Source organism: Rhea pennata, chromosome 3 (assembly GCF_028389875.1).
Source record: "Rhea pennata isolate bPtePen1 chromosome 3, bPtePen1.pri, whole genome shotgun sequence".
In the NCBI taxonomy this organism is placed as follows: Eukaryota; Metazoa; Chordata; class Aves; order Rheiformes; family Rheidae; genus Rhea; species Rhea pennata.
The window spans coordinates 8,674,044-8,701,299 of NC_084665.1; the positions used below are offsets into that span (position 1 = coordinate 8,674,044).

Below are 27,256 nucleotides of genomic sequence, written 5' to 3' on the forward strand. Positions count from 1 at the left end.
AAATGGAACCAAGATAGATCCATAAATAAAGATGGCATTCTTCACAGTGAACTACACTTTGAACAATCTTTTAAATTATAAACATGTCATTTATTTATTTACTTACTTTTTCTCTAATAAACTGTAGTAAAGGCTCTATGAACATGAAAACATACTGTACATACTTAAAATTGTTACTGTAATTATGTTTGAGGTTAAAGCTAGGCATGTGTGTAGATCTGGCTGGAAATGCTCTGAGCATATTTACCAATCTCTTAAAAATATGGTAAAACACACTATCCATTACTTGGAATCAAGTAATTCTACATCAAATGTAACAAAAAACCATGACCTCCTCAGAGCCAGTCAAATGGCAAAAGGACAAAAAAAAAAAAAAAAAAAAAAAAAAAAATCACTAATACACAGTTTCTGAAGGTAAAATTTTGCCTTCAATACATGCATATCCACTAAAACAGTATGTGGAATATCAGAAGTAACAAGCTAATGTTATTTTGTTGTGAATCATAAATCCAAACAGGTACATCAATAAGCTTTTGCTTATAAGCATATTTACTTTCATGATTTCACATACTCTTTTTATTCATTTCTGAAAATTTGTTTAGTTCAGTGATTTTTCTATCGCTGATGACCTCTGGGAGTGTCCTCCATTACTTATAGTTTAGGTTACTACAAAAAAAAGGTGACTAAGAAGAGCAAGTTTCATGCCTACAGACTTAAATTTCTGATATGAGTGTTAATGGCAATTAAAAGAGAAAGAGCTATTCATGTTTTTTAAAACAGTCAAGAAAAATGTGCACACATTATAAGCTTTATTATGAGAATAGAAAGATACTGTACCTAGGTGCCAAGTTGTCATATGTATAAGCAACTGACATAAGTCGCTGAATCAAACTGGTTCCCTGGACAAGTACAAGAAACACCTTTAAAAATTGAAGTCAAAAGAAAAAAAACAGTTAATATAACAACAAGCTTTTTGATCCGTTTTTAAATTATTCATAATGTATGAATCTAAAACAAACCCACCTGTGTAGAGGGAGGAGGAGCAAAAGAGAAATGATACCAACTCCATAGCTAAAAGTTATATTCTAATTTTTAAAAAAGTATGTCTAAAATCCTGTGGTTTATTGAGGAAGTTTAGCTGCTAAAATTTTATTCTACTACTATTTGAGAGACAATATAATTGAAAAGAAAAAGCAATGATCTGGTCAATCCTTTCACTGAAAGAAAATTGTTTTTAAAGAATAAACTGTTAACTTTCTTTTAAATATTACAGGTGTGAGGGAAGAAGGCTAAGGGTGAGGTTGTGCATGTAAATTATCTGGTTTCTTTGTGATCAGCATGTTTTATTGACTATTATATTCATTTGAATTATTAATCTTTACAGAACCTCTGACAGGCTACACAGAATTCACAAAATTAAAGTCCGACTGAAGTCTTTTAGAATATTTATCTAGCAAATCCAATGCAATCAAAAATACATGTCAATGACTATTAAAAATCTAAACTCAATTATTACTGGCAGAAACAGCATTAATTACTGTTGCCCTTTTAAAAAACTTAATATAAGTGTTAGTATTTGATCATTTACGTAATTCAAAACCGCTTTTGAAATTTAGGAATCTATTTTGTCCAATATAGAATACGTATAGAAGAGTTAGGGTCTTGCCATGCAAATAAGTTTTTAAGAATGACAAATGGGAAGTTTAGCTTTAGCTCACCTTTCTGGTGATCCCAGCTGCTACTGTGCCCAACCAACCTATTTTCAGTGAACTATCTCTAGTCATCTAGCCAAAGTCAAAAGACTATGGATTAAATATCAAGCTTGCTCTACATCAAGAAATTAGCATGCAAAAATCTGGGAGAAAAGTTTACAGGTCTAGGTAAGTGTACCATACACTCACTCAGATATTCTTAGTAAATTACTTCATACTTAGTATACACTAAGGGAATCTAAGAAGGATTTGGTGAGGATGGTTACAGAACGTGATGACTGACTACCATAAAAGCAGGAGTAATGAATTTGAAACACAAAATGTAAGAAATAGGGATAAAGCCCTGTCATTCTGAAATTCCCATTTCACATTCTCAAATTCCCATTCACACTGCTTCCTTGGACAACTCATCAAAAAATCCTTCTTGTTCAAGCTTCTAAATCTGGTAGGTTTAAAGCAATTAAAATTGGATAACTCTTTGAAGAATAGCTTCTAGGATTTATATTAATAATCTTTTCACTATGTTATTTATTTTATTACCAATTAAAGGCATCACATAACAAATGAGACTTACTTTTTTTTGTGAACTTTCTAAAATTTCTCTCTTACCTCTGTTAAACGAGGTATATGAAGGCCCTTTGCATGGTCACTCGCAGTCTTCCTTGATTTGCCTGGCCAAGTTCTTTTTCTATGACCCTCTGCTACACCAGACCAGGCAAAGACATCATGATAAGCTAAATCCAGATCTGAAGGATCAACTGCAAACTGGCATATCAGCTTCAGCAAGCAAGCAAGACAATCTAGCTGCCACTGTGAATAAGAAAATGCAATTTTCCTTTTTTCAGATATTTATTTTACAAAATTATTCTTTGCCTATTATGGAATTTGAAATAAAAAGCTTAAGTAAACTCTAAACATCTAAAACTCTTAAGTGGGAAGCCCTAACAAAAACAGACACTAGAGAGGAAGAGTATTAAAAAAGTTACTTGAGGATATTTTCATGATCTAGACCTACTAACAGGTGCATTCCAGGTATGATGTGCATGAAATAATACAGAGGAAGTAATGTAAGAGATTAAGTCCTACAGTTAATAGCTTTCCACGCACTGTATTCAAATATATCACAGGCCAATGTGTACAGTATACAGAAGTGCTTTTAATTTGAATACATTTAACCATGTAGAGTCAAGTAGATACTACTTCAAAAATAGTATCTGGAATTGTAACACCTCATCACATCTGTAATATCTACACGTGTGTAACATCACACCGGAGATGAAAACCATTGATTCATTTATTAACTTCAGAGATCTGTTTTCATGGCTCTCAGCCCTGCAGCTATACCCAAACATAGCATGCAGTTAGCTCCATCCGCAGAAGATGTCTAAGAGAGTAAAATTAACAACAATATATGGCTGTGTCACAGCAAAACATGGAGATCAGCTGCTTACCACCTATACACGTAAGTCTGCAAGATTCTGCACAAGTTCAGGACACTGTACTAACACATCTAGTTGCGGAGCCAGTCTTTTCACTATTTCCACTGTCCTATGCATGTTTGCCAGACAGATTAGTAAAAGTAATCATACCATCCTTTGCTTATATACTGAATAAAAAGAAGGCCAATTTGTTTCTAACACTTGAATAGTTTTAGAACAAATACTTTAAAAATCAGTTTAAAACTATCAACCTTTTAATAAAAAAGTAAAATTATTTTCTTTTTAGCATGAGAGATACTTTGTCACCAATTTTATATGTATGTGTATGCTTGTTTCTTTACTTATTTTTACATATACACGACTCAGACCTTGGAGTATTTCAATTCTTATTTATCAAATGCCTAAGAATTGAAAATATAAAAGAGGAAAATTTTATCTAATAAAAATATGAATTTATCTCAGACTAGTAATAGCACACTGATGAAAATAATAAATTGCATGAGAACAATTAATCCTGATGTTCATTATTAGGAAATGCTTTTATTAACCTAAGGCTACAATGCTAGCAGTTTGTCTCAAGGCTAACAAGTGGAAGCATTCCAAGGAAAGACGTTTCTCGGCCTTCAGAGAGGAAGGTAATTAACAGATTATTGCTTTTAAAATAGACTATAATAAAAGCTTCCAAATCAGCAACCTTCCCTAAAACAAACAAACAAACAAAAAAAAAAAAAAAAAAAAAAAAAAAAGCAAAAATAAAGTATGCCCTTTCTATTTAGAAAATTTTGATTTTTTTTAAACTTGATATGCATGTATGATCAATGTTGTTGAAAATATTCCTAAAAATGGAACCCAGGCTTTTTCTCTAGGAAGTGCTCAAGGTGTACTTTATTTCATTCTGCAAATAAAGAGCTTTTAACACTAGAGTAAAAAGAGAAGCAAAAAATACCAAGAAAAAAAAAATAGATTGGCTTTAAAATATGACAAGTCTGAAGTATAAAGAATTTCTAAAAGAATCAGTTCTTCCAGGAAATCCAAATTTTCATTTCCTTTTGTCTTGTGTAGATTCTGTGGTTACTGGCATTACATTCTGTAGCACTTCTGTATGGATGAATGACAAGAGCATTTAAATAAAAAAAACACAGTTCAAAGTTAGCTGATCAGTTGTGCCTTTTGAAGTTTATTTTATGCACATTGATACTTTCCACTTACTACAGAAAAGAAAATAAAACAAAGGCTGATAGCAATGGTAGTCTTTATAAATGACAGCTATGTTATTCTGGAAAAAAAAGGGTGAATAATCACTTACCACAGTCCATGATTCCTGTTCTTTAGGTTCTAAGATTCCAGAAACAAAAATTTCTAGTAACTGTTGAAGCCCTCCAGCAGCCACAAACTGTAAGTATATTATGGAATCAATGTGAGAAAAAAAGCAGATATATAAATATCACTAATCTTTGACATCAATCTAAACTTTATAAAAAAATCTGATAAACTATGCAGCTGTCTTTTTTTATGAAGGAAAAAAGAAATACTTGCAATCAAGTAAGACAAATTTACAGGCCCAATATCACAGAAAACCTATGAAAACTTACTTCACAATGTTACACCTACATTTGAGATCAAAAACTCTTATATATATGATTTTTAAATTGATTTTCATTTTATACTATTATTAAAAAATACATATTACAGAATTCTATAGAAATATCAAACCTTGCAGCTCCATGTGTTTTTACTGTTTTCTATTTGATCTTCACTTGAATCATCTGAATCTGGGTAAAGATCACTATAGCTTCCCTGAAGATAGACAAGAATAAATAATCATAAAAACTGAAAAATTAAAATACAATAAAACAATTCATCAATATGTATTTTGATTCAGAGAGAAAAATATTCTGTGCAATAAACCCTCTTACCGTAGATTCACGCCTTATTCTTCTATTGGGCTTTCCCAGAGCTTCAATAATTTCAAGTGCATATAAAAGTTTATGTGCACTTTTTATTCGCAGGAGATCCTTCCAACTAAAGCCATCATTACCCTTAAAAAATATAGAAGACAAAGAACAATTAAATAATTACACCTAACGTTGACCTATCTTAGAGAAGCAATTGGAGGGTTTTTAAAGGGACATGGACAAATTATTTGCTTTTAGTTTCATCTATTATTTGAAATTACACAATTTCAAGCATATTTCTATTCATGAATAACAATCTGAATAATGTGAAAACTGCAGTGAAATTTCAATAAACCTCCAACATTATTAAAACTTAAAGTGTACACAATTTTGAAGTAGAGGAAGGCAAATAAACTCTGAATTATAATTTCCACCTAAATTTTGATGTGTGTATCTATAAAGAACCATAATATGTAATTTCAAGAACTTAAAACATGCATACTTTTTCTCAGTTGGGCAGGGAAGTCACTAGCTAAATGCCATGATTTGAATTCGCAGAAAAAAATAAACATATGAAATGTATTACTACCACAACAGTTACAATATTAAAGCAAAGCTGTAAGTTTGAAATGTTGTAAAGACACTAAACTACAGATGAAGAAACTGGTGTTGCAACTGAAACAAAAAGACCGGTAACTAGCATTTGCTAATTATTTCATTCATTAAATTCTTTTTTTAAACAAATCATAATAGCAAACATTGGAAACTCAATTGACATCTTGAACAAAAAATCCCCAGTCCCATCCCCTCATGTTTCTCTGTGTGCTTAACATACTTACTAATTAACATTCCTCTTTAGGGAAAATTCAACACTAAAACATCCATGCATAATAAGCATAAACATTTAAAATAAACATTCTTTGTTTACCTGCTCATCCGAAATACTTTGGAATGCCTGTAACATATTAGGGCACGTTGGAAGAAGCATTAACAGTTCCCAGACCCGTCTGGATAAGTTTTCTGCATGGAGGTGGAGTTCTTCACATCTTGCACTCTGGCAAACCATAAAACAAATATTCTTACTAAAGATGTATTTTGTGAAAAAAATCTCACTAAGATTTCAGAGACCAAAAATATATATTTGTTTTTAATTAACAAGCTATTTGTTTCCTCTTCATTGTAAAAACAAAAATAGAACATGATGGCTGAAGTCTTGTTGAACACGCGAGAAACTAAGTTATGTCATCTTCATAGTATATCATTCATAGTATATCACATATATGGAAATATTTGAATGTAAATAAAAAGACTCTCCTAGTTCAAATATACTAGTGGTTATTTAACTTCATACAACCTAGTGATACCATATAAGCAATAAATCCTAAGTTTTTACAATAACACCTTTGCAAACAATTCTTTAAGCCAATTCCCACAATTAATCACCATATCTATTTAAACATTCATTGTAGGGAATTACTTTTTGGAGCACCTAGAATATTCGGGACATTATAAGTGACATCAGAGCAATATAATTATGAAAAGCTGCAAATTATAATGATACCATATGTAAAATCAAATACACATATATATCTGACATTTGGATATGGAACAAAAGAAATAGACTAGATAGGAAAAACAGATCCAATTAAATTAGATTGCTATGTAATTATTCTAATAAAATTACTTTAAATTACCTCACTGTCTTCCATAACCACTTCTCCAGAAGGAGGCTTAAAAGAGGCAAGCATCTCTAACAAATCAAAAAGGGTTGTAAGATGAGGTTCTTGCAAAAGTAAAAGCATTGGAATGTTGTCCTTTTGAGGAGGAGGTAGGCAGGATGCTGGAAGCTGAACACCTTCACCTTTGCGTTCTCTCCTTGGTGCACCCAGTGACACAAACACCATCTAGAAAAAGAGAGGAACAACAGGAAGGAGAGAGAGAATTTTAATAAACCATATTCTGAAATCACAGATATGTTTTCAACAGGAATAGAATTAAGAACTTAAAGTTACATAAGTATCTTTGTTGTCAAACCTTTACTGAGCAGCATTTCAAGTGACTGTCATAATCTAAGGTCGGTTCTGCTTTTACCTAAGGCAGTTATGGTGTGGTTGCACAAATAGCAGTGTGGTTGAAGAAAGCAGGGATTTGTTATATTGGCTTAACTACTTTGTGGAAACCAATTCTCAGAAGAACTGTTCCTGATGACTAGTTATCACCTCCATCACATTCAGCCATTCAAACTGACGGCTTCCTCCAGTTCTACAAGCTTAAGAATTCATCTGATTGTTCCACAGCTTAATTCTACAGAATGATCAATGTTAACAAGAAAAAAATCCTTTAAATTTTTTTTTCTTTTGAATTAAGCCATTTTATGTAGCAAAATGGGCTAATTAACAATCAAACACTTAGAGAACTTCTGATACGGAACAGTAACAGTTAAGACAGACTCCTAACTGCTACAAACCAACCAGCAACGGCAGGAGTAAGTATACTGGCCCACAATAATCCTTCTTAAAGCGTGTTAGTAGATCTTTGAATGGTATGAATTTAGTTTTCCTTTAGATGAAGGACCGGTATGTGCTGATCACCTGGAAAGTTCTGTCATAGTCCCACTTGTCTAAGAGAGCCATAATATCATTCACACTTATACAAAATCAAACTAGGCTTTTCCAGACTGCAAACTTCAGTAAACCTGTGAGTATATGACTCTCCGAGGGACTCTGAATTGAGACAATAAATTACAAATAAGCATTATAAAATGCTTCAGATTTAAGCAATGAAAGGAAAGAGCAAATCACTGATACTATGGAGTCAAGATGTGTCCAATAATTTAGACAAAATCTGAAACAGAAAAAGTGTTTTTTTTTCCACTGGTCCCACATTTTCCTTGATGAGCATAAAAAATTGAAAATTTTCATTTGCTCCTTGAGTTTTCAAATCTGCTAATGTAACAAGGATTAGGCTTTTAAAATTATAAATTATTTTCAAGACTGACAACAGTAGCAAGGACTAAAAGTATTTCTCTGAGTTTAGAGGTAGATGCTGGATAGCGTGAAACAATTAGTTCCAGAAAACTATAGGATATCCCCAGCAAAAAATGTACCTTCCACCATGACCTACAGTTGCACAAGACAAAAGCAACATACCAAGTGGTGGCTGTTATCTATATACTGATAATACCTGCATATCCTTAAAACCCAGCTCATGAAGAGTTTTTTCATCATAATCAGTTGTCAGTTCATGCCCAGATGAAATCATTCTCACCGGTCCCATGAGGCCACCTAGCATAAGAACATATTTCAGTACATTTCTGGAATCATAGTTTCATTTTCTAATGAAAGTCTCATGACTTATTTTAGAAAGTATTACCTTCAGCAGCAATTCAAATCAGGCAAAGATTTAAGGCAATTTACTTATGGAAACTGGCTATTAAATTAAACTAAATTTCCTTGCATGCCTTTGGACATACCCTTTTAAATAACAGCTCACCCAATCTTGTAGGGAAAAGTGTCCACAATACAGATTAAAACATGCTTTTCATATTTTGTAGTAAGAGTTATACTATGTCAGAGAAGAATGCTGAGAAATGATCGGATTCATCAGCAAAATCCCTTTGTATCACACAACTGTGGTAAAATCAGCACCCGCTGCTCTTACTCGGCCCTGGTCCTTCATACCAGTGAAAAGCAACCCATCTCTGCCACTGTGCTTTCAGCACTGTGTTTTCAGTATGGTTTCTTTAGAAAAGCCTGTTTCTTGAACCTCCTGCAGGACTCTTGGGAAGAACTGGGAGTTCTGTAAGCTGCAAATGCTTCAAAACATTGTATTATTCGCCGATAGAAACACAGCAATCAAAGAAAAGCGTTAAAAGCAAAAAGACTACGTATACGAATGTATTCCTTCAGTGTCATAAAGACGTGCACGTGCCCTGTGTCGCGCATGCACAGTAAGCCTGCTGCTTCTGGTAACTCTGGAAAGCATGTCACCTGCAGCCTGAAGCCACACAGTCACTGCCGATGTGTGCACACGGCAAATCCAGGTGATGCTTCCCAAAGCCAGCAGAGATTCACCCACGTGCTCACGCTTCTGAACTGAAACAATCCAATCAGATGTATACACAGTAGCTCTGACAGGACTGCCAGGAAAACAGAGATGTCAGACAAACATACATGATTCTCGTATCCTGCCCTAATAAAATTTCTGAGATGTTCTTGAGAAAAACTGGATATACAGCAGCCCCTCAAAGACTTTTCTCAATTAACAATACAACTATGAAGATTTTATTTGGAGTTGGGAATAATATCACATATCTACCACTCTTCTCTTCTTCTCCAGCTGACTGCTTTGAAACATATCAATGCAGTGAGGCAAAATATTTTCAAACAATTGAAGGCAGGGAAACATATTATCCATAAAATAATACAGAAATCTCCTATCTTCTGTACTTCAGCAAACAAGTAACAGATTTTAGAAGAATACAAGAAATACCTCGAATGAGAAGCAAAAGCAATCTCACATTTCTCAGAGCACTGAAGATTTCAAATGTACAAGAGATGTTTACAAAGGTATTGTGACCTCAAAACTAAAAGATGTGGTAAGTGTCTACTAACAAAAAAAAGTAAGATTTATGGTTTTGGAAGAGTGCTAAAAAGAACATTTAATAAATGTGGATGCCTCTGCTACTTAGAGATATACTCCTAAAGTTTTGGCTAGTGGGCATTCTTGGGTATCCCGCTGACAGAAGTGTGATGGCAAAACCATCAGAAATTAACCTGTAATTAACAAATGCTTTAAGGTTGCTTAGACAGTCTCAAGAACCTGTGGCTTTCTTCTCTGCCGTAACAGTCACCTCACTTTTATAACATCTTGCTTAACATTAATTTTCAGCGTCTGCATCTTCTTCAAGTTTGCTTTTAAAGCAAAGGAAGTTAGATGCGACTGACATCAGTTAAGACACAACCCTTGTTCATGAATCCCAGCAGCAGAAAAATAATTTCTGTCCTTAGCCCTACTAGGAACATGGCAAAGTAACATTTTGCACAAAGAAGCTGGAAAGGAATAACCACCATACAGTGGTGAAAATGCAGGTCAACGGGAGTAACAAATAAGGCAAATAACATAAAAAAATGCTAGTTAACAAGAGATGAAATAAATATAAAGAAAGGAAGTAAAAAAATATTTATAAGTCTAGAATTCTAAGAACCAAAAGTTGATAAAAATATCCTATTTTTCCATCTATTCTTTGAAAATGAAATCCCATCAGAGAAAATAACTGAAAACTAAGAACAAGAAGATAAGGAAAAGGTGACAGAAACACTCTGACATCATGAGCAGAAAGTTTTAATTTTTATATAAAATCTATTCAAATTTCTAGCTCAATTAATAATATACTAGCTATGTAAAGTTTCAGGAATAAGTTTTTGTAGTAGATTTGCTAATACTGGTATATTAAAATGGACATAGAAAAATGTCAGAGACCTAAATGTGCAGTATGTACCTTGCGGCAGAAGCCTCCTGTGATGCGGAATGACCTATGTTTTTTTAATCTGAGCAGTCAATACACAGAACTACAATTCAAAGATCTTCATGTGCCAAAAAATGCTATTAAAGTTCATGCATTTTTTCATCTACACAGAAGATTCCCCAAGATAGGTTACAGCTAAGTAAAATTGCAGATTTTAACCTTATGTCCCACTTTCAATCCTATCTTCTCAAATTAGCAGCTGAAAAGTGAAATTCATGTGATGAGATTATTTGAAATACAGATAGCATGCACAGAACAGTGCAAAGACACTTCTTTAGGAGTTTGGCTAACAGAGTTTTATCCAGTAACAGGATTTTATGTATCTAACAGCTAACACCAGTACCAGTTCAAGATGAAGCACTTAGAAACATTAATATAGATTTTAAACTTAGGAAAGGACACTGTGTTTATAATTCAGTATTTACAAATGTTATGGTTTCCGATTTCCTTATGTTATGCTAATAATCAGTGTAATAAACACGCAAAAATTAAAGTAACACCCACGAAACGTTACGTGTTCAACATTATGGGTACCAGCACAACAGCTCTGCAAAAGAACCATTGAATGTATGTAGCATCACTGAATTGCAGCAGCTGTAGGTCTACAGTTGAATTGTCTGATTTGTATTTTTTCTTCTATAGTTTTGAACTGTCTTATTCCCACATTTCTTAAGTCTCAGTTGAAACAAAAATAAAAATTTCTGCTATGTGGCCAAATCTGTGGGAAAATAAGATAAGTTTCTTTACTAAGACAGCTTCTGAAGAGCAGCTGGAAAAAGGACTTCACAGAAAAGCTGAATAACTGAGATATCTAAGATTCAAAGCCTGGTTCACTGATAAGGTGTCTCATAAAAATATTCCTTTTTTAAAGTAGTTCACCAATGAAGACAAGAAAGCAATTATTAAAGTTAATGCTTCCACATTTACTAATGGTCAGCACAGTTAGAAAAAGATGTTCATGGACAAAAATTGTTCAAATAATATGCCCCTATATACTAACTCTTGCTCACAATAGGGAAGAAAGAAAACAAGGCCACACTAAGGAGAAAATAATTCAGAAAACAAGATCATTGTGAACAGCCATAGCTGGTAAGGAATAAAATCTAAAAGAATTAGGAGGTAAGAATTCTATAATAGACAGCATTAATAGGATTCAGAAAACATCCTTCTCCTAAAGGATAAAGCACACATTTCCATTCACTCAAAAATGTTTAAAGAAAGGGAATAATAGGAAGCATTTGCATCACACTATAGGCAGGCAATGATCATCTAAGGAACAAGGTGATTTTCCAAATTAAGAAAATCAAAATAGGATGAATGATCATAAAGAGCAGTTGCAAAAGTAAGGAAAATATTATACCTGACTGGAACAGATACATCCAAGGTATTAATTAGTTCCTTGTACAGAGCCAGAAATGCAAACATTTGACAAAATACAAAACAAGATTCTATGTAATAGAACCTACGATTTAAACAACATTATTAAAACAATAATGAAAGGGAAAATAACTTGGGGGGGAGGGGGGAAGACTAGCAGTTACAAGAAATAAAAACACTAGCTGAATTAAAAGGAGCTCTGCTAGATACGTTTTCTCTGTAATTTAAAATAAATGACAACACTTAAAAAAAACAACACAGTTCATTAAAAGTGGGCATATGACCTCAGCAGAGCACAAAATATAGGTATGAGTACTACAGCTTACCGGGGAAGTCTCCTTTGCGGCTGCTTTGGCCAAACTCCTGAAGCTGTGCTTGTTGATTTATCTGTTCCTTCTGCAAATTTTCGTACCAATGGGTAACTTCTGCCCGTAGATCAGCCACTTGATCACTAGGATACATTTCAATAGTCATCTGAAATAAAATGGATGTTTTATTTTTCAAAATGCACGATGGCATTACTGACATTTAATAATCTAGTAAGCAAATCTATCCAGAAACAAAAGTGCTTTTAACTACCTTGTCAGGAAGTCCAGCTGGCTGACATACAATTCTTAGCGGCAATGACTGTTTGTCACTCAGTGCCTTTAAGTGGCTGCTGATACCAGTGCCTTCAATCTGCCACTGTCTCAGATGATATGCAAACCTTAAAGATCAGGCAAAAATGTTGACAAGCTGTTTTTATCAAAACTTATTTAACCAAACATTTGATAAACAGTGAGATAACAGACAAAACTTGCACCTTTATTCTCTTGTTTTCCAAGGTGAAAGGAAATGATTAATACACCATATTTCAAATAAGAATAAAATAGCTTTGACAAAATGTGAAAAAATTATTTCTTTGGTAAGGGCAGAGGCGACTCGAACCATATTTATCTTTCTTTTTATAAACACAAGAGCCAACTCTTAACTATTTAAACTTCATATATTACCTTTCAGAATTACCCATTATTGTCCTTACTTTACATAAAGAAAACCAAGGAAACTATTATTCAAATTATTAGTTTCATCATTCATTCATCATCATGTTAAGAAGAATGTAAATAAATTCTGTATCCAAATATATCACTAGAGCTATTTACCTTCTCCTAAAAGCTTCCAGGTGTGTCTTCAGCATTAAGAGTCCTCTTTCAATAATTGTGAGACTTGAGTGAGAGTCTTGCTCAAGATTACTAGAAGCTATCATCAGACTCTCCATACACTTGCTAATAAATTCCTGTTCTTTTTCAAGACCACTTTTACCTGCAATATCAACATTAAAATAAATCAAGTCCAAACTTGATGCTATGCCTTTTAATACTACGGGTAAAAAGCAGATAAATTTAGATAATCTTTAAAACATTTTAAATGCAAAACAAAAACAAAACTGAAAATTCTTACCATTAATATAATAAGAGTTGATGTACTGGATAGCTGCTCGACTGACATCACCTGACTGTGCTCTTAAAGCAATACCCCAGAATTGGTCCATCCCACACAACTGTTATGACAAGAGGAAAAGAAACACAAAAACATTGCCTCATTATTTTAATGAGTGGTGCCTTTCTGATCTAAGATACTTTATTCTTCGCGTAATTACTAAAAATACCTCTGTCCTTCCTGAGCTCAGGCTCTCCTCATTGCACTGCATCAATTACTGTTACATTCTAACATATGGTAAGTATACCATACATACACTGAAGCATATTTTATAATACATTACTAGTTAGAATTAAATATGCCAAATTCTCTGTATAAAGATTTCATCTAGTCTGAATATTATTTATAAAAGTAAATGTTACAAATCTATTCTTTAAATAAAACAGCTAACACTTAACAGATAACATAACAGTTCAATTATGCTACTAGTACGATAAACTGCACAAAGATACATAGGAAACAGATATCGCTCTTTTTGTGTGTTTTCCTATCTCTTTTTCCATCCCAACAGACAAGAACACATCTTTAACATCATGAAAAAATCAGGATTGCTAGCTATTTTTGTGTCATTTCACTGTACCACATTTGCAACTTTTGAGAGATAGTTCCAAGATTCCTCTTAAGGTAGAAAGCTGTACTGCCTCCACCATTACAAGGCAGTCACATTAGTATTTCAAATCAGTAAGCCAAAATACTCTCATGATAAGTGCTGTTGCAGATAAGTAATTTAATTTTCCTCTCTGCTTTAGAAGGAAGAAAAATACGAGCACAAAAAAATGGCTTACCTCCGAGTTTGAGCCACCATCATACGCACTAGTAGCCAGTCGAGCCAAATTACACAAATGCTGGAAGAGGTTTAAACCAGTCATACTAATAGTTTCAGGTTTTAGCTGTGGCATCTAAATAAAATGAAGATATCTTAGCATGAAAAAAAACCTTTCCATGAAAGAACAGATAGCAATTACATGTATGGCAATTTATTTCATTAGCACAGAAGAATTTCCTTGTTACTACAAATACTACTCAAATCTAGCAAATCAATTAAAATTTGTTTTTGCAAAAGATGAGACTCTGAATTTTATACACAATACAAATCATCAAAGTTCTACTGCTGCATGTTCCAGTTCATATTTTCAGTGGAAATGCAGATGATATTTATACATGTCTCAGAAAGGAAAAAGTCTATTTGTTTCATTGGGTAGCTATGTATCAGAAAGGAAAATACAATTTTTTTTTTATAGATTCCAACACAACACACAGGCTTTTTTCAAAGAAATGCTTGAGTAAATACATGTGTGAAAATAATTTCTGCCAATCTCTTCCCCTCTTCTGTCAAATCAGAGAAAAATCCTTGCATTACAAGTACAGACTTTCCAGACTGCTGTAAAGAGATATACTTCATAGAAGCAATTTAAAATACATTAAAATAATGCTGATATAGAAAGAAACATTTTTATTAGAATTAATAAGGTTGCAATAACCTTACATACCTTTTCCAGGAAAAGATGCTTGTAAGTCTCCATACCCATAGCATGCTGATCTTTACTTCGTACTTGATTTAAAAACCAGTGTAGTGCATCATCATAGCATTCAGAATCTTCTACTAAGCAATACCACAATATGTCCACTTGTTCTAAACTTAACCCTGAAATTAGAAAAATATTTTAAACCATTCCTTTATAACATCAAATACCATCCTACATAAACATGAATATACAGAAAAATCGCAAGAGTTTTTGCCAACACAAAACGTTTGCAGAAACAGCAGAATAAAAATACACCACTTACCAATCAGGAGTCATGTACCTTTTTCTTTTTTAAAACTGGCAATTATCTACAACTTTTGGTTCCAAATGTTGTCAGCTTTCACTAACCCTATGAGTAGTGCGGGCTGACCTAGGAACTTGTACCAAACAAGAGGTTGCTTCTCAGTTTATAAATAACTATCAGGCAGATGCTAAACTCCAATTTCGAGCTGAGTATAGAGACTGTGGCTGTAAATAGTATCTCTCTAACTATTTTATTGTTACTGCTTTCAAGAAAACAGTGGATTTATTTCCTTAAGTTTGTGTATGGACATTTATGATCCCAGTAAGGCTCCAAATTTCTTAAAGAACCATTGAGGCTACTCTTTCAATAGTAGCAAGTATGGCATTACATGGTGTTTCCTCTTGGCTGCAAATATTCTCATTCCTTCCTGGACTGTACTGAAAGGACCAGAGGGGCAAGCCCTGCATTGTATGCCAACTTTACTGTGATAGCAGAAACACTTAAATGATCCTTCCCTTGTATCATTACAACAAATTAACATCAACACTGAATGGTAGAAGTTTACAAGGACTTAAGGAGAGAGTGGCCAAAGGGACAACTACTGTAATCTTACTGATTTTGTACTAATGAATATCTGTTCCAGTTCCATCAATCACATCAGAAGAATTCTAATTTTAACCTTTCAGAATCTTTTCAGGTAACTATCTATCATACATAACATTCCTTTTGCAAAAGATACTACAGGGATCGTAAATTGATTTCTGACAACATTAAAACAGACGGAACTCTGTTTCTGAGATCGAGATCATTGTTTACTTATAGTACACTCCATGTGGGAACATTATCGAAGAATCAAACCCCCAAATATAATATATATTATCTTCATTTTGGTATTTACTATAATCTCAATATTTAGAAAAACTGAAGAAAACAAAAAAAAAATTTGTTCACACAAAAGTGAAATATACCCTAAATTCCAGTGGTGGTGATGTGCTTTAATCATAAAATCATCTTCCTTTTGAAATGGTTCACAGATGATTTAAAATATTATCTTTTAAAAATATCATATTTATTTGAAGTAACATAATAATTAAGAAGAATAGGCACCTTAATATGAAGTGCTTCTCTGTTCAGATAATCTCAAATACTTACTGAAATGATCTGGTGATCCTAGGGTTGAAAACACACACGTCAGAAACTGAAGACGAACCTGAACTTCTGCACTGTGGCTATATCTAAAATTTAAATTTGTTTAAAAAATAAATAAATTTAATTTATTCAGAAGGGTTTAATTGCTTATTGTCTTAACTTTTTTTCACCCACACACGAGCCCCTTAAAAACTTATACTTTTTTTGTAATTTTTTCATACTTTTTTCGTAATTTTTTTCTAAACTTCTAGTTTTTTTCAGTACAACTCCAGCTGTACACAGTACTGAAGCACACCAAACAAACGAAAAAAGGTATTAGTCATTACTAGACAACATTGTTTGTTTGTATATACTCTGACTCTAATGCATCATTTTGTCATTAGCACCTTGCAGGATTTGACCTTGATTTTTCCCGTGACTTATACAATGCTGATTTCTACTCTGAATTTGTGATCACAGCTGATGCATACCCTTTACAAAATTATTTTCATAAACTATACAAAAATTAACTTTATTCTCATTTATAAAATACAATCTTAAAAGGTAGAAGAGGGGAACAGTATATCATCTAGTCTGAAATTAAAACCCAACTCAGCCCACTTTCACATAGCTTTTGAAGTAATTTCCCATTACAGCAATGTCAGATATAGTGAAGTAAATATCTGGCCCAGAAATAGCAACATTTTACAACTGTGGATGCCTACAGTTACATACTGACTTTGATGACTGTCAAAACACAAATATTTTGTTCTCTGTGATTGGAGAGCTAGAAATTGTGTCACTTGTGAAAATATACTTAATTTTAAGCACACAGAAGGCACAGAAGGGTGTGTTAAACAGAAAAAATATCTTAAAACATTAATGATAACAGATTTTAAAGCAGAAACATTTGAATAGTTTTATGATGTGACATCACTTAAACTGATCTGTATATATAGTCTTCATCTTTAATTTATAAATAAATTTTGAATACAATGTCTAACAAAAATGACTTTTTTTTTTTTTTTTTTTTTTTTTAAGAAAAACAAACCATTTAAAATGCTATTATTTATATAGACCTTTCTCTCACTAAACATCTAATGTCGCTACAGGAACTTATTTACTTAAAAGAAAACATCAGAAGCAACGGGGCAGAGGGGAGAGAGAGAGAGAAATGTTTAAAAAAATCAAAAAAAATGTTTTAAAAAATATCAAATACTCAAAACCAGTTGTGTATAATATACTTACAATGCATGTTTATGTCGTCCTTCCCTGACTGCCTGAATGTAGTGTACCAAATTATCAAAGAAAAGTTTCATCATGTTAAGTTCTTTTTCTGCCCACCTGTGTCAATTTAAAGGGCAGAACATATTATGATTTGCTTAAGAAGGCCACAAAAGCTACAGAAATTAGACAGTTACTATAGGAAAATGCATACTCATAACAACAAAGTGAACATTACATTTTCTGTCCACCATAAATTCAAGAGTATTTTCAAGTACAGTACTCTCTTCTTCCTGTTAATCCACATAGCTCCGTAACAGTCATTTTCAGGCACAAGAGTAGCAGGAAGTGTTCCCTCTGGAGCCCATGGAGCCATGTTCCCGAAGGCCCTAACTCAGCAAAGGTCTAAGCCAACACTCAGAACTCAGCACATATTAAAACACCATGTCAAAAAAGGCCAAAAAGCACAAGGAGGATTGCTGATAAGCACTGTAATCTATCTTTCCTTGAAGTCCATGTATTCCTCCCCCTCTAGTTAACCAGCTACCTATATAGTTTTTTTCCAGTAAGTAGATGTGTGCAACTTATCTTCACATTTCAAAGGTTTGTGCTACGTATCTTAACATTTCAAAGGTTTTCTTGATAATTAAATTTTTTACTACTGAGAAACATTTGATACGCAACCACAACAGAAAGACAAAGTATCAAGTTATTACAATTTTTCACAATATACCGTTACTGGATGTCTAGTATTTTCTGACAAGTTCTTTGGGAAGGATTTAAAAAAAAAATAAATTGGTCTTCACCTCAGTTATGATAATAGCTTTTACTGTGAAGTAGTCTAGGTCTGAGCAATTAGATAAGTTCATACAACTAGGCCAGATAGCAAAGAGATGATAACAACTTTAAGATATTAACTTGGACCACATTAGAGGAGCAAGTCTTGCAAAAATCACATAAGCTTCACCACTTCTGTTGGGTTAGAGTGTGCGTGAGGTGACTACTTACATTGTTATCCAATGTGTATCGTAACTGCTCCCAAATTGTTGAAATGTACCAAATAGCTTTGGAAGAAGACGAAGTGAAACTACTACTGATCTAAAGGAGAAAGAGAGAAATTACTACAATATGACTCTTATGAAATTAAAAGTTAATTTTTAAATTATTTTGAGAAGCTTATGTTCAACAAGCGAATATGTTAACTGAAAAAATTGGAAATATCTGTGTGAAGTTCAGCCTCACATGCAGCCAATTAGTTCTCTGATCTGAACTACAGACACTCCAATTTCTTTACATATAATACCTTGCACACATGGCTGTTAGAAAAGAATAAAAATAGAACAGTATTCATTTTGCTTATACAAAAAAATTTCAAAAGATAAAAAAAGAGTTTCATAAAACTAACCTTTTGAAATTTCAGCAAAATTAGTATGTTTTTTCTATTAACAGATGAAATGCATAGCAGAACTAAATTTGCCTCAAACTGCCAATATAGACACAGCTATATTTTGTGTTTTCTGTAAGACTACTTTCTACAGAAACTCTAGAACTGCATGAAGGCATGGAATTGTAAACATTCATCTTGATGATAAATATCTTCACATTTCTTTTATTAATTTAAAATAACAGATTGATATACTGGTAACTCATCTCACAAATACATTTCTTAGTAAAAACGTAAGAGCGTAAGAAACACTGCATGCACTGTTTCTCAGCAGCTGGTTGGTTTTATCAACAAAATTAGCAGTCACTTTTTTCCAGTCTTCAAAGAGTATAACCTCAGTGCTTTTGCTCATATTAATATAATTGCCTCAGGTCAAGATACTACTTCTTCCTGGAAATTAAATCCCACAGCAGACTTGATGGAAAAAAACTTGTCTGTTCTTCAGCCACTTAAATATAAAGTCCAAAAATTCAGTTCAAACCGCTTCCGTTAAGGTACCAGACTTTGCACTCAAGTGGCGAAGATGTGGGCCAGATTTTACCAACAGGAAGAAGGCAGTAACCTCCAGGAGAAGTGAGAATAGATAAATGCAACAAGATGATAAATTCAAGACACTCTCTCTATTCAAGAGAGACAGATTAGAAAAACAGAGAGATTCATAACAGTTTTTGAACTATGTTTATATGTTTACCTTTGTCTTTTTTAACTTGCCTTTCTAAATTTCAAAATTAACTTGGCTTTCCTATATATTGAAATATATAAATGTACAAACATGTAATTTATGATTTAAGTTACCTGTTGTTTGCTAAATTTTCTAAGCAGCCTTCAATAAATCTCATTCGAATCTGTCTGTCAGTGAACCAGCATACTAAAGAACAGAGCAGCTTCTCTGCTTCATTTATTAGCCCTTCAGAGAGATGAATCTACAGCAAGTAGAAAGACAGGTCAATGAATAACATATATTTATTTTCTTTTAAAAAAGATTCTTTTCTGGTATTCAACTTACTGCATCTTCATCCTGGACCAGATCCCACAAAAGGGTATTTCCTTTCTTACAAACATTATCCAAATTAATGTCCGTCACCGCATTGCTATTATATTGATGTTTATGAACTGCTGGTCCTGAACAAAATATAAAGACCATTATTGAATAAATAGAAGGAGCTATCTAATCTGAATGTTATTCCCTCAGTGCATGAAAAACAACATGCTTTATTTGTAAACTTGGCTATTTTAAGGTGAATACAATATCATTGTAATTACAATCTTTTTCCATGTATGGATTCTTTAAAGAAGAAAGACAAATCATTACGACCATGCAAGAAGTAAACAGGGCAATTAAACTAGTATTTACACTTTGGCTATCTGCAAGTGCAATAAAAACACTATTTAAGAATTACAGTAGCAGGTGTAATGGCATTTTAATTTAATTAGATTTAATTGGTGGTGTAATTAAAACATTCTTAAATCTTTCTAAAGAGAGGAAGGAGAGAGAGTGAGAACAAGTGAGCAAGCTCCTGGGAGAGAGAGAGAAGGAGGGAGGGAGGGAGGAAGGGAGAAGGAGGGAGGGAGAGAGGAAGGGAGAAGGAGGGAGGGAGAGAGGAAGGGAGAAGGAGGGAGGGAGAGAGGAAGGGAGAAGGAGGGAGGGGGAGAGAGAGAAGGAGGGAGGGGGAGAGAGAGAAGGAGGGAGGGGGAGAGAGAGAAGGAGGGAGGGGGAGAGAGAGAAGGAGGGAGGGGGAGAGAGAGAAGGAGGGAGGGGGAGAGAGAGAAGGAGGGAGGGGGAGAGAGAGAAGGAGGGAGGGGGAGAGAGAGAAGGAGGGAGGGGGAGAGAGAGAAGGAGGGAGGGGGAGAGAGAGAAGGAGGGAGGGGGAGAGAGAGAAGGAGGGAGGGGGAGAGAGAGAAGGAGGGAGGGGGAGAGAGAGAAGGAGGGAGGGGGAGAGAGAGAAGGAGGGAGGGGGAGAGAGAGAAGGAGGGAGCGCACAAAGGTGCACGAAAGAGCAAAAGTGAAAAAGTGCATGAAAGAGCAAACGAGAGAGAGTAAACGAGAAGCAAATTTCAATAAATTCCTCTCATGCTACCTATCTTCTATCTAAAACACAGGAAAAGCAAGCACTATTTTTACACGCAATGGATTCAAGTGCATCGTTTTAGGAGGTCATCGTGCTTTCATAGCTAGTGATAGACATCTTCCGTGCTGCATGTGGCCCCAGCTCGTACCATTCGTATATCCACCATTTGATACTATTTTCATAAAACAGGAAAGTCAAGAAGAAATTTAAAATTGCTTGCACAACACTAATTATTTGCACGTGCAAAACTAGGGGTGTTGAAAATAATCTGCACTGAAGTCCTCATGCTCAATAATTTGGATCTTCAGTAAAATGTATATTATCTATGGAAAATGCCAAGAAAAAGATGCTGATTTTCAACATGTGTTAACTACAGAAAAGATTTTAGTTTCAAATCCACTATATCTTAACAAAGGGAGATTTTTCTGTTTAAGAAATAATGCTGAAGTTTTACTTTACCACCAGAATATTTTAACAGTATTTTGAAAGTCAACATGAGGTTTTAGAGAACAAGACACAGGTTGAGAAAAGCTACATGTTTTTACTGCAATACATGCTTATCAACTGTACTAATACCCAGCACTGAGAAACTCATTTAATCTCTAATGTAACAATACTAATGCTATGGAGCAATCTCTCCAGTATGCTAAAACACACCTTAATTTTTCTTTAATTCAAGTTTGACAATACATAAGGCATAATATAAATAATATATATGCTGAACTACAGAAAACTTATGCTTTCCTTTGTTTTAGCAAAACATTTAGATTTATGTTACCATGGCCAGCTAGAAATAAAGCTGAAAACAAATCTGCAGATCATATACCATCCCATCTCTGAAAGATGTTAGAATATATCCTACTATTTATTTACAATCCCTTTTCCTCATATACTTCTGTGAGGCTACTGTCTGGAATCCACAGTGCAACAATAACTGAAATCCAATTAACCAAGAAGTTTTATTAGTATATTCACTATGTAGTGTAGAAAAGAAAAAAAAAATCCTTTTAGATCTTCAATACTGGACTGAAATTAGAATTCAGTTCCAGATAATAATAAATGCCAAGCCTAAAGAAAAAATGGCCCTCTTATTTAACTCTGTTTCAGGAAAAGATATAAATAGTAGTGGTTTTACTGTCTGCTGGAAGATAGCAAACTTCATTCTGCCAGACCAGTAAAGAAAACAAATGTCAAAACCAAAAACCATTCTCTAACAAAGCATATCCTCCATTGTATTTAAAAGTAGGATGGAAGCACTTCAGAAAACAAAGCTGCCACAATACTATATGAAAGATATCATAATTCTTGCAAAGTGCTATGGTAGCATCTTGAATTGCACCCTGACATAAACTAGAAGATTTGGCAGTGTAACATAAAACAGCATAAAATACCCTTTAAGGCAAGCTCCCCAACAAATCAAGTTGTATTTTAACTCATTTTTCCAAAATTATCCTCTGTACAGCTCATCGCAGTAGTTCTTTTAATATGATAAACATATGGAATCACAATAAGATCCATATACCAGAAGAAAAGGTAGACAAGCTTTCACTAAAAAAAAAAAAAAAAGAAAGAAGAATCTGGTGTTTCAGTAGTACCCTTCTTTTCCCTTTAATTGCTGATTAGAGAAAGCATTTACTATGCTCTTTAGTACCTTTAATTAATTTGCAGTAAAGTTACCGTAGAAATGCAAAATGCAAAAATAATATGCAGGTACAGTTGTACCTAATATTACAAATCTATGAATTGCATAGTAAAATGTCAGTTGGTACTGTGCTTTCTTCTGGCAACTACTTTTTTTATATACAACTTAGCATTTGTATCTTTCATTTGCTTTGCTTCTTAAAATCATTTGATTATTATAATTATTGGAGATTTTTTCAAAATTGTATAAAACAGTGAGAAACACAGAAAATGTTTTTGCTTTCTTTTAATTGCTCTTACCTTGACTAAGATGCTCATGATAGATAGAGGCAAGGTTAGGAAGGTGCTGCTGAAGATGAGATGTTAGCTCAGCATGCGAATTAATTTGCACAAGCTCTTCTTCACAGCCAGACTCTTCACCATCAAAATCAGCCATATTTTTCTCTGATTTTGCACTGACTTGCGAACTACTGCAACTGACATCATCTGCGCTTAGCATATCATCAACCATGTGTCTGTAAATCAGGAACATTAGAATGGTCAATTTAAAAGAAAAAGCTGTTTACGGCTGCCTTATTTCATAAATGAGAGTTACAGTAGCATTTTGTAGAAGAAAACTGAAAAATTATTTTACAATCAAGTTATTTAATGCATAGTTTATACATATATTGCAATGTATAACTAATATAATCCAAATGAATAGACATATCTTTAAAATTAATGTCAGGATGAATCATCTGCCTGAACAGCAGACCTTCACATGAATTAAAAAAAGCAATTACATATAAATTGAAGGTCTCATTATCACTTCTTTAATGTTAGCTAAATAACAGCATTACACAGAAAAACTGTAATATTTTGTTATAAATTATTATTATTATTAAATACAAAAATTTTACAAAAAGCTTTAATCAAATGTGAACAAAATGCATTCCTGTATAACTATCTGCAGTAACTATCTCTGTTAGACCAAATTATTCTGAAGTATAACAAAACATCCACACAAATTTATGGCCAGACTGAGTGTTTTACTATCACCTTTATTACTATTAAGGAAGTAATCAGAAGTAGTATCAAATGACCTACCCATCGTGGTGATGGTGGTGGTGGTGGTGATGGTGGTGGTGATGCTGTGGCCCAATGAACTGTCGACAGTTAAATAATTCATTTCCTATAGTATCCCCCAGAAAGTCCCCTGTATGAGTTATACAAGAATCTTGAGACCCTTGTGAAATGTGAGCAGCACTCATTTCCCCTGTTATATCATGTTCTGCATCCTCAGCATGGGAACAAGCATCCAGTATTCTAATTCGATTATCCACTGGTGCCACCGAGTCAGTGTTAAAGACATGGTCCTTTCCTGCCCCATTATTTGCACCGCTCCTGTCCGATGCCCCTTGTGAATCTCCCAGACAAATGCCTGTTTGTGATTCCAGTTTCCTGCTTCGTAGATCTGTGCTCCTACTGCTTTTCTGAGGATTATGACTCCTATCTTCTTCCTCTTCGTCCTCCTCCTCTTTGAGAGCTTCGATATCTGCAATATCTTCTGACTGCACCTCGCTGCCCGGACTTCCCGCAGACTGGCTTGCATGACTGGAGTTGGCCTCATTACTGGATCCATCACTGTGGCCACTGCTACTACCAGGACCACTGCTGCCATCCTCACCACTGTTTGCTGTCTCATCAGAACTTCCCTGCATGGATTCCTGATTTTTTTTTTAATTGGTGAAAAAATAAAAATAAAATACCACTGAAAATATATAATCAGTATCATCATTATTCAAAATACCAAATACTCTTCATTTATGTGGAAACATGTCAAATCTTCACATTTTCTTTCATTCTTTCTTAGCTTGATTGCTAATGACAGAATGCTATGATCAAGATTTAGATTAAGAAATTAAAATTCTCCTATTTATAGTAGGCTATGCTCTTTGCACACACACACACACGCACACACAGTGACAGTGTGAAACTTACAAACAACATATCACGCAATCTTTTACTAAGAGAGTAGTTTTACTTAAATACGGTTTAAAGGCAACAATTCAATTATTTTTTGTAGTATACCTGCTCACTGGCAAGGTAAAGCAGAGTATATATAAGCTACACAGAACAAAAGTAAAAATTCCAGCTGCCCACTGTCCTGTGGATAAGCACTGTAAGCATGCACCTTCTGTATCTGTTTGGCTTTTGAAACTATTAACATTCTATAGCTAACAGCAGGTAACTTAGCAATGCAGCCTAAAATTTACAGTCTTACCTCTGTATCTGAAAGTCGCTGCTGTACATGTTTTGTTCTGTTAATAAGCTGTTCTTCCATTTCAATATCACTGCCTCCACTCTGATGGGTGTCACTGTTGTCACTACTCTGAGGGCTAGCTGCTGGTGACCCTAGTTCAAAATCGTATTTCCAAGTTACTTTGTGATACAGGTTAATTGGAATGTAACAACATTTCATAAATCTGCCTCATCTGTTGAACTCAACAACGTTCTCTCTGCAAGCCGTTGAACAAGAGATGCAATTCAAACAACCCAAAATACCTAAATACTAAAAATTCTTCTTATTGAGTATTTTACTGCAAGTTATATTTCTATGTCTCTTCTGGTCAGTATATAGCACATATATACCAATTTGCTGAATTCTACACTAAATATAATTACCATCTGACTTCTCATAAAAAGAATTTAAAACTTGCATATCCAACACCTGTACAGCTTTTCTTCTATTCAAATTCTGTAACTCTAGAAAACCATCATAGTATCAAATATAACAGACTGCAATGCACTTCTAAAATAAAACTTACAAGGTGAAGGGGCTGCTCTTCTGAGCTCCTCTTCTTCTGAAGAAAAAAAATGCAAGATGGAAAAATAAGTGAGTAAAAATCTTTTTGTCAGCATATATGTCCAAGATTCGTAACAATCAGCAATAACAGAAGAAAGAGAAACTACAGTAAATGGGGTTGGCAGCACCTTTAGTAATGTCTGTGAGGAAATAATACAGTCAAGCCAAAAAAACAGAAACACCACATTAATATTAGGAACTAAGCAAAAATTTAGATAAACTGGTAGAAGAATTTATACAGCTATATAAACTGTAGGTGTTCAACAGAGGAAAAGTTAACGGATGAATTACGGATTATTCCTGGAAAGGAAAAAATACATAATACATTAGATACACCAACAGAATTTTTCTGAAACAAAGTTTTCCAAGTGTACTCACAAAGTTCTACTGCTTTCATCCTTACTCTCACCTTCCGTTTAGAAAATATGCTAACACGACACTTTTTAAAAATACTTCAGTGAGCTTACCAGCCTAAAGTTCTATACATCCTCCTTGTCCAAATTCAGCAAGGACACTGATGAAAACTAAAGATTCAACTACTGGAAAAATACATACCTTTCTTGTTTCCCATGGGTAGATTGGTACTCAGTAAGGATGCAAATGAGCTTTGTTTTGACAGTTGAGCCTTAGCTGCTAGTGCATTATTCCACAGTGCTTTTATAAGCATTGATGCCAAATACAAGGTCTGTAAACAAAACCAGGTAACAGTGCTATGAAGTAGTAGTAGATTTTGTTTGCAGAAATACCCTGTTAATCTTTCTATACCCCAATACTAAAAATAGTTCACCAAAATAAATGCATAAAAATAAATAGATGCACAAAATGAAGAAATGTTGTGCAAACATTTTTTAACTTTAAAAATGAAGTTAGTCTTCTATCAATGACTATGCAGTTTTTAAAGAGCTCTAAATATTACTATAAATTAAAAGGCAGAAAGGTCTGTTTGATGCAAAACAACAGTTTTACATATTTTCTTCTTATATTTATTTAGAACAGAAAGACAAATCCATAATATTTGACAAATATATTAACATAATTTCTTTTTTCTTTACAATGACTTTAGGGATTTTTTTTTGTCTTTACCTGTTCAGTGTGAGCACTTGGATGAAGAGTTGAGACAAGGTTAAGAAGATGTCTAAGTGGAACAGGGTCCAAGTTTTTGATCAAAGAAGGAAACAGGTCATGTATATAACGACTGCAATGCTTTAGCTGTAAAGCAGAAAAGGGAAAAGAGAAACAGAAAAATAAATTTTAAAAGATAGCTCAAAGACATAAAATTGCAGTAGTTAAACAACTACTTCACACAAATTCTTAGGAAACATTCTGCCCAATAATTCCAAACTACATCAAACTTGCAACTTTGCCTTAAATTAATTTTTATATTTTAAACTACATAAAGTTTAGTATAATCAAACATAAAAATCACCACATACCTTTTCTAACTACAGGCTTAACCATCATATTTTGATGAAAGAAGAACTGGAAGATTATTCTGCATTTTTATTTAAATAAATCTTCTAAAATATTATTGGATATGCTACCTCCTGATTAGGAAGTACAACAATCAACTCACTAACAGTGATAAATACAAATAAAGACATCACAGATTAATTTGAGACTGAGAGAATAGACTATGTGACTGCATGAGGATTATTTTCAATTCTTTGTCTTTCACAATAATGAAATATTGGATGTCAATATTGGAT

At 33.8% G+C, this 27,256-nt stretch overlaps 1 protein-coding gene across 5 annotated transcripts in view; it reads right to left on the reverse strand.

Moving 5' to 3' along the window:
- Positions 1-27,256, reverse strand: part of USP34 (ubiquitin specific peptidase 34) — a 148,399-nt gene that overhangs the window by 56,360 nt on the left and 64,783 nt on the right. For all 5 annotated transcript variants that reach the window (XM_062571517.1, XM_062571518.1, XM_062571519.1 and 2 more), the window contains exons 11-35: positions 26,634-26,759; positions 26,106-26,235; positions 25,513-25,548; positions 24,969-25,099; positions 23,792-24,411; positions 23,006-23,220; positions 20,002-20,117; positions 19,791-19,918; positions 18,560-18,649; positions 17,576-17,671; positions 16,352-16,434; positions 14,920-15,074; positions 14,215-14,328; positions 13,391-13,490; positions 13,093-13,252; positions 12,530-12,656; positions 12,277-12,424; positions 8,230-8,330; positions 6,741-6,950; positions 5,975-6,100; positions 5,068-5,190; positions 4,865-4,948; positions 4,458-4,544; positions 2,322-2,522; positions 838-920 (exon numbers count right to left, since the gene is read on the reverse strand). In XM_062571517.1, coding sequence (XP_062427501.1) covers positions 838-920; positions 2,322-2,522; positions 4,458-4,544; positions 4,865-4,948; positions 5,068-5,190; positions 5,975-6,100; positions 6,741-6,950; positions 8,230-8,330; positions 12,277-12,424; positions 12,530-12,656; positions 13,093-13,252; positions 13,391-13,490; positions 14,215-14,328; positions 14,920-15,074; positions 16,352-16,434; positions 17,576-17,671; positions 18,560-18,649; positions 19,791-19,918; positions 20,002-20,117; positions 23,006-23,220; positions 23,792-24,411; positions 24,969-25,099; positions 25,513-25,548; positions 26,106-26,235; positions 26,634-26,759 — 3,590 coding nt within the window. The remainder of the gene's footprint in view (positions 1-837; positions 921-2,321; positions 2,523-4,457; positions 4,545-4,864; positions 4,949-5,067; positions 5,191-5,974; positions 6,101-6,740; positions 6,951-8,229; positions 8,331-12,276; positions 12,425-12,529; positions 12,657-13,092; positions 13,253-13,390; positions 13,491-14,214; positions 14,329-14,919; positions 15,075-16,351; positions 16,435-17,575; positions 17,672-18,559; positions 18,650-19,790; positions 19,919-20,001; positions 20,118-23,005; positions 23,221-23,791; positions 24,412-24,968; positions 25,100-25,512; positions 25,549-26,105; positions 26,236-26,633; positions 26,760-27,256) is intronic.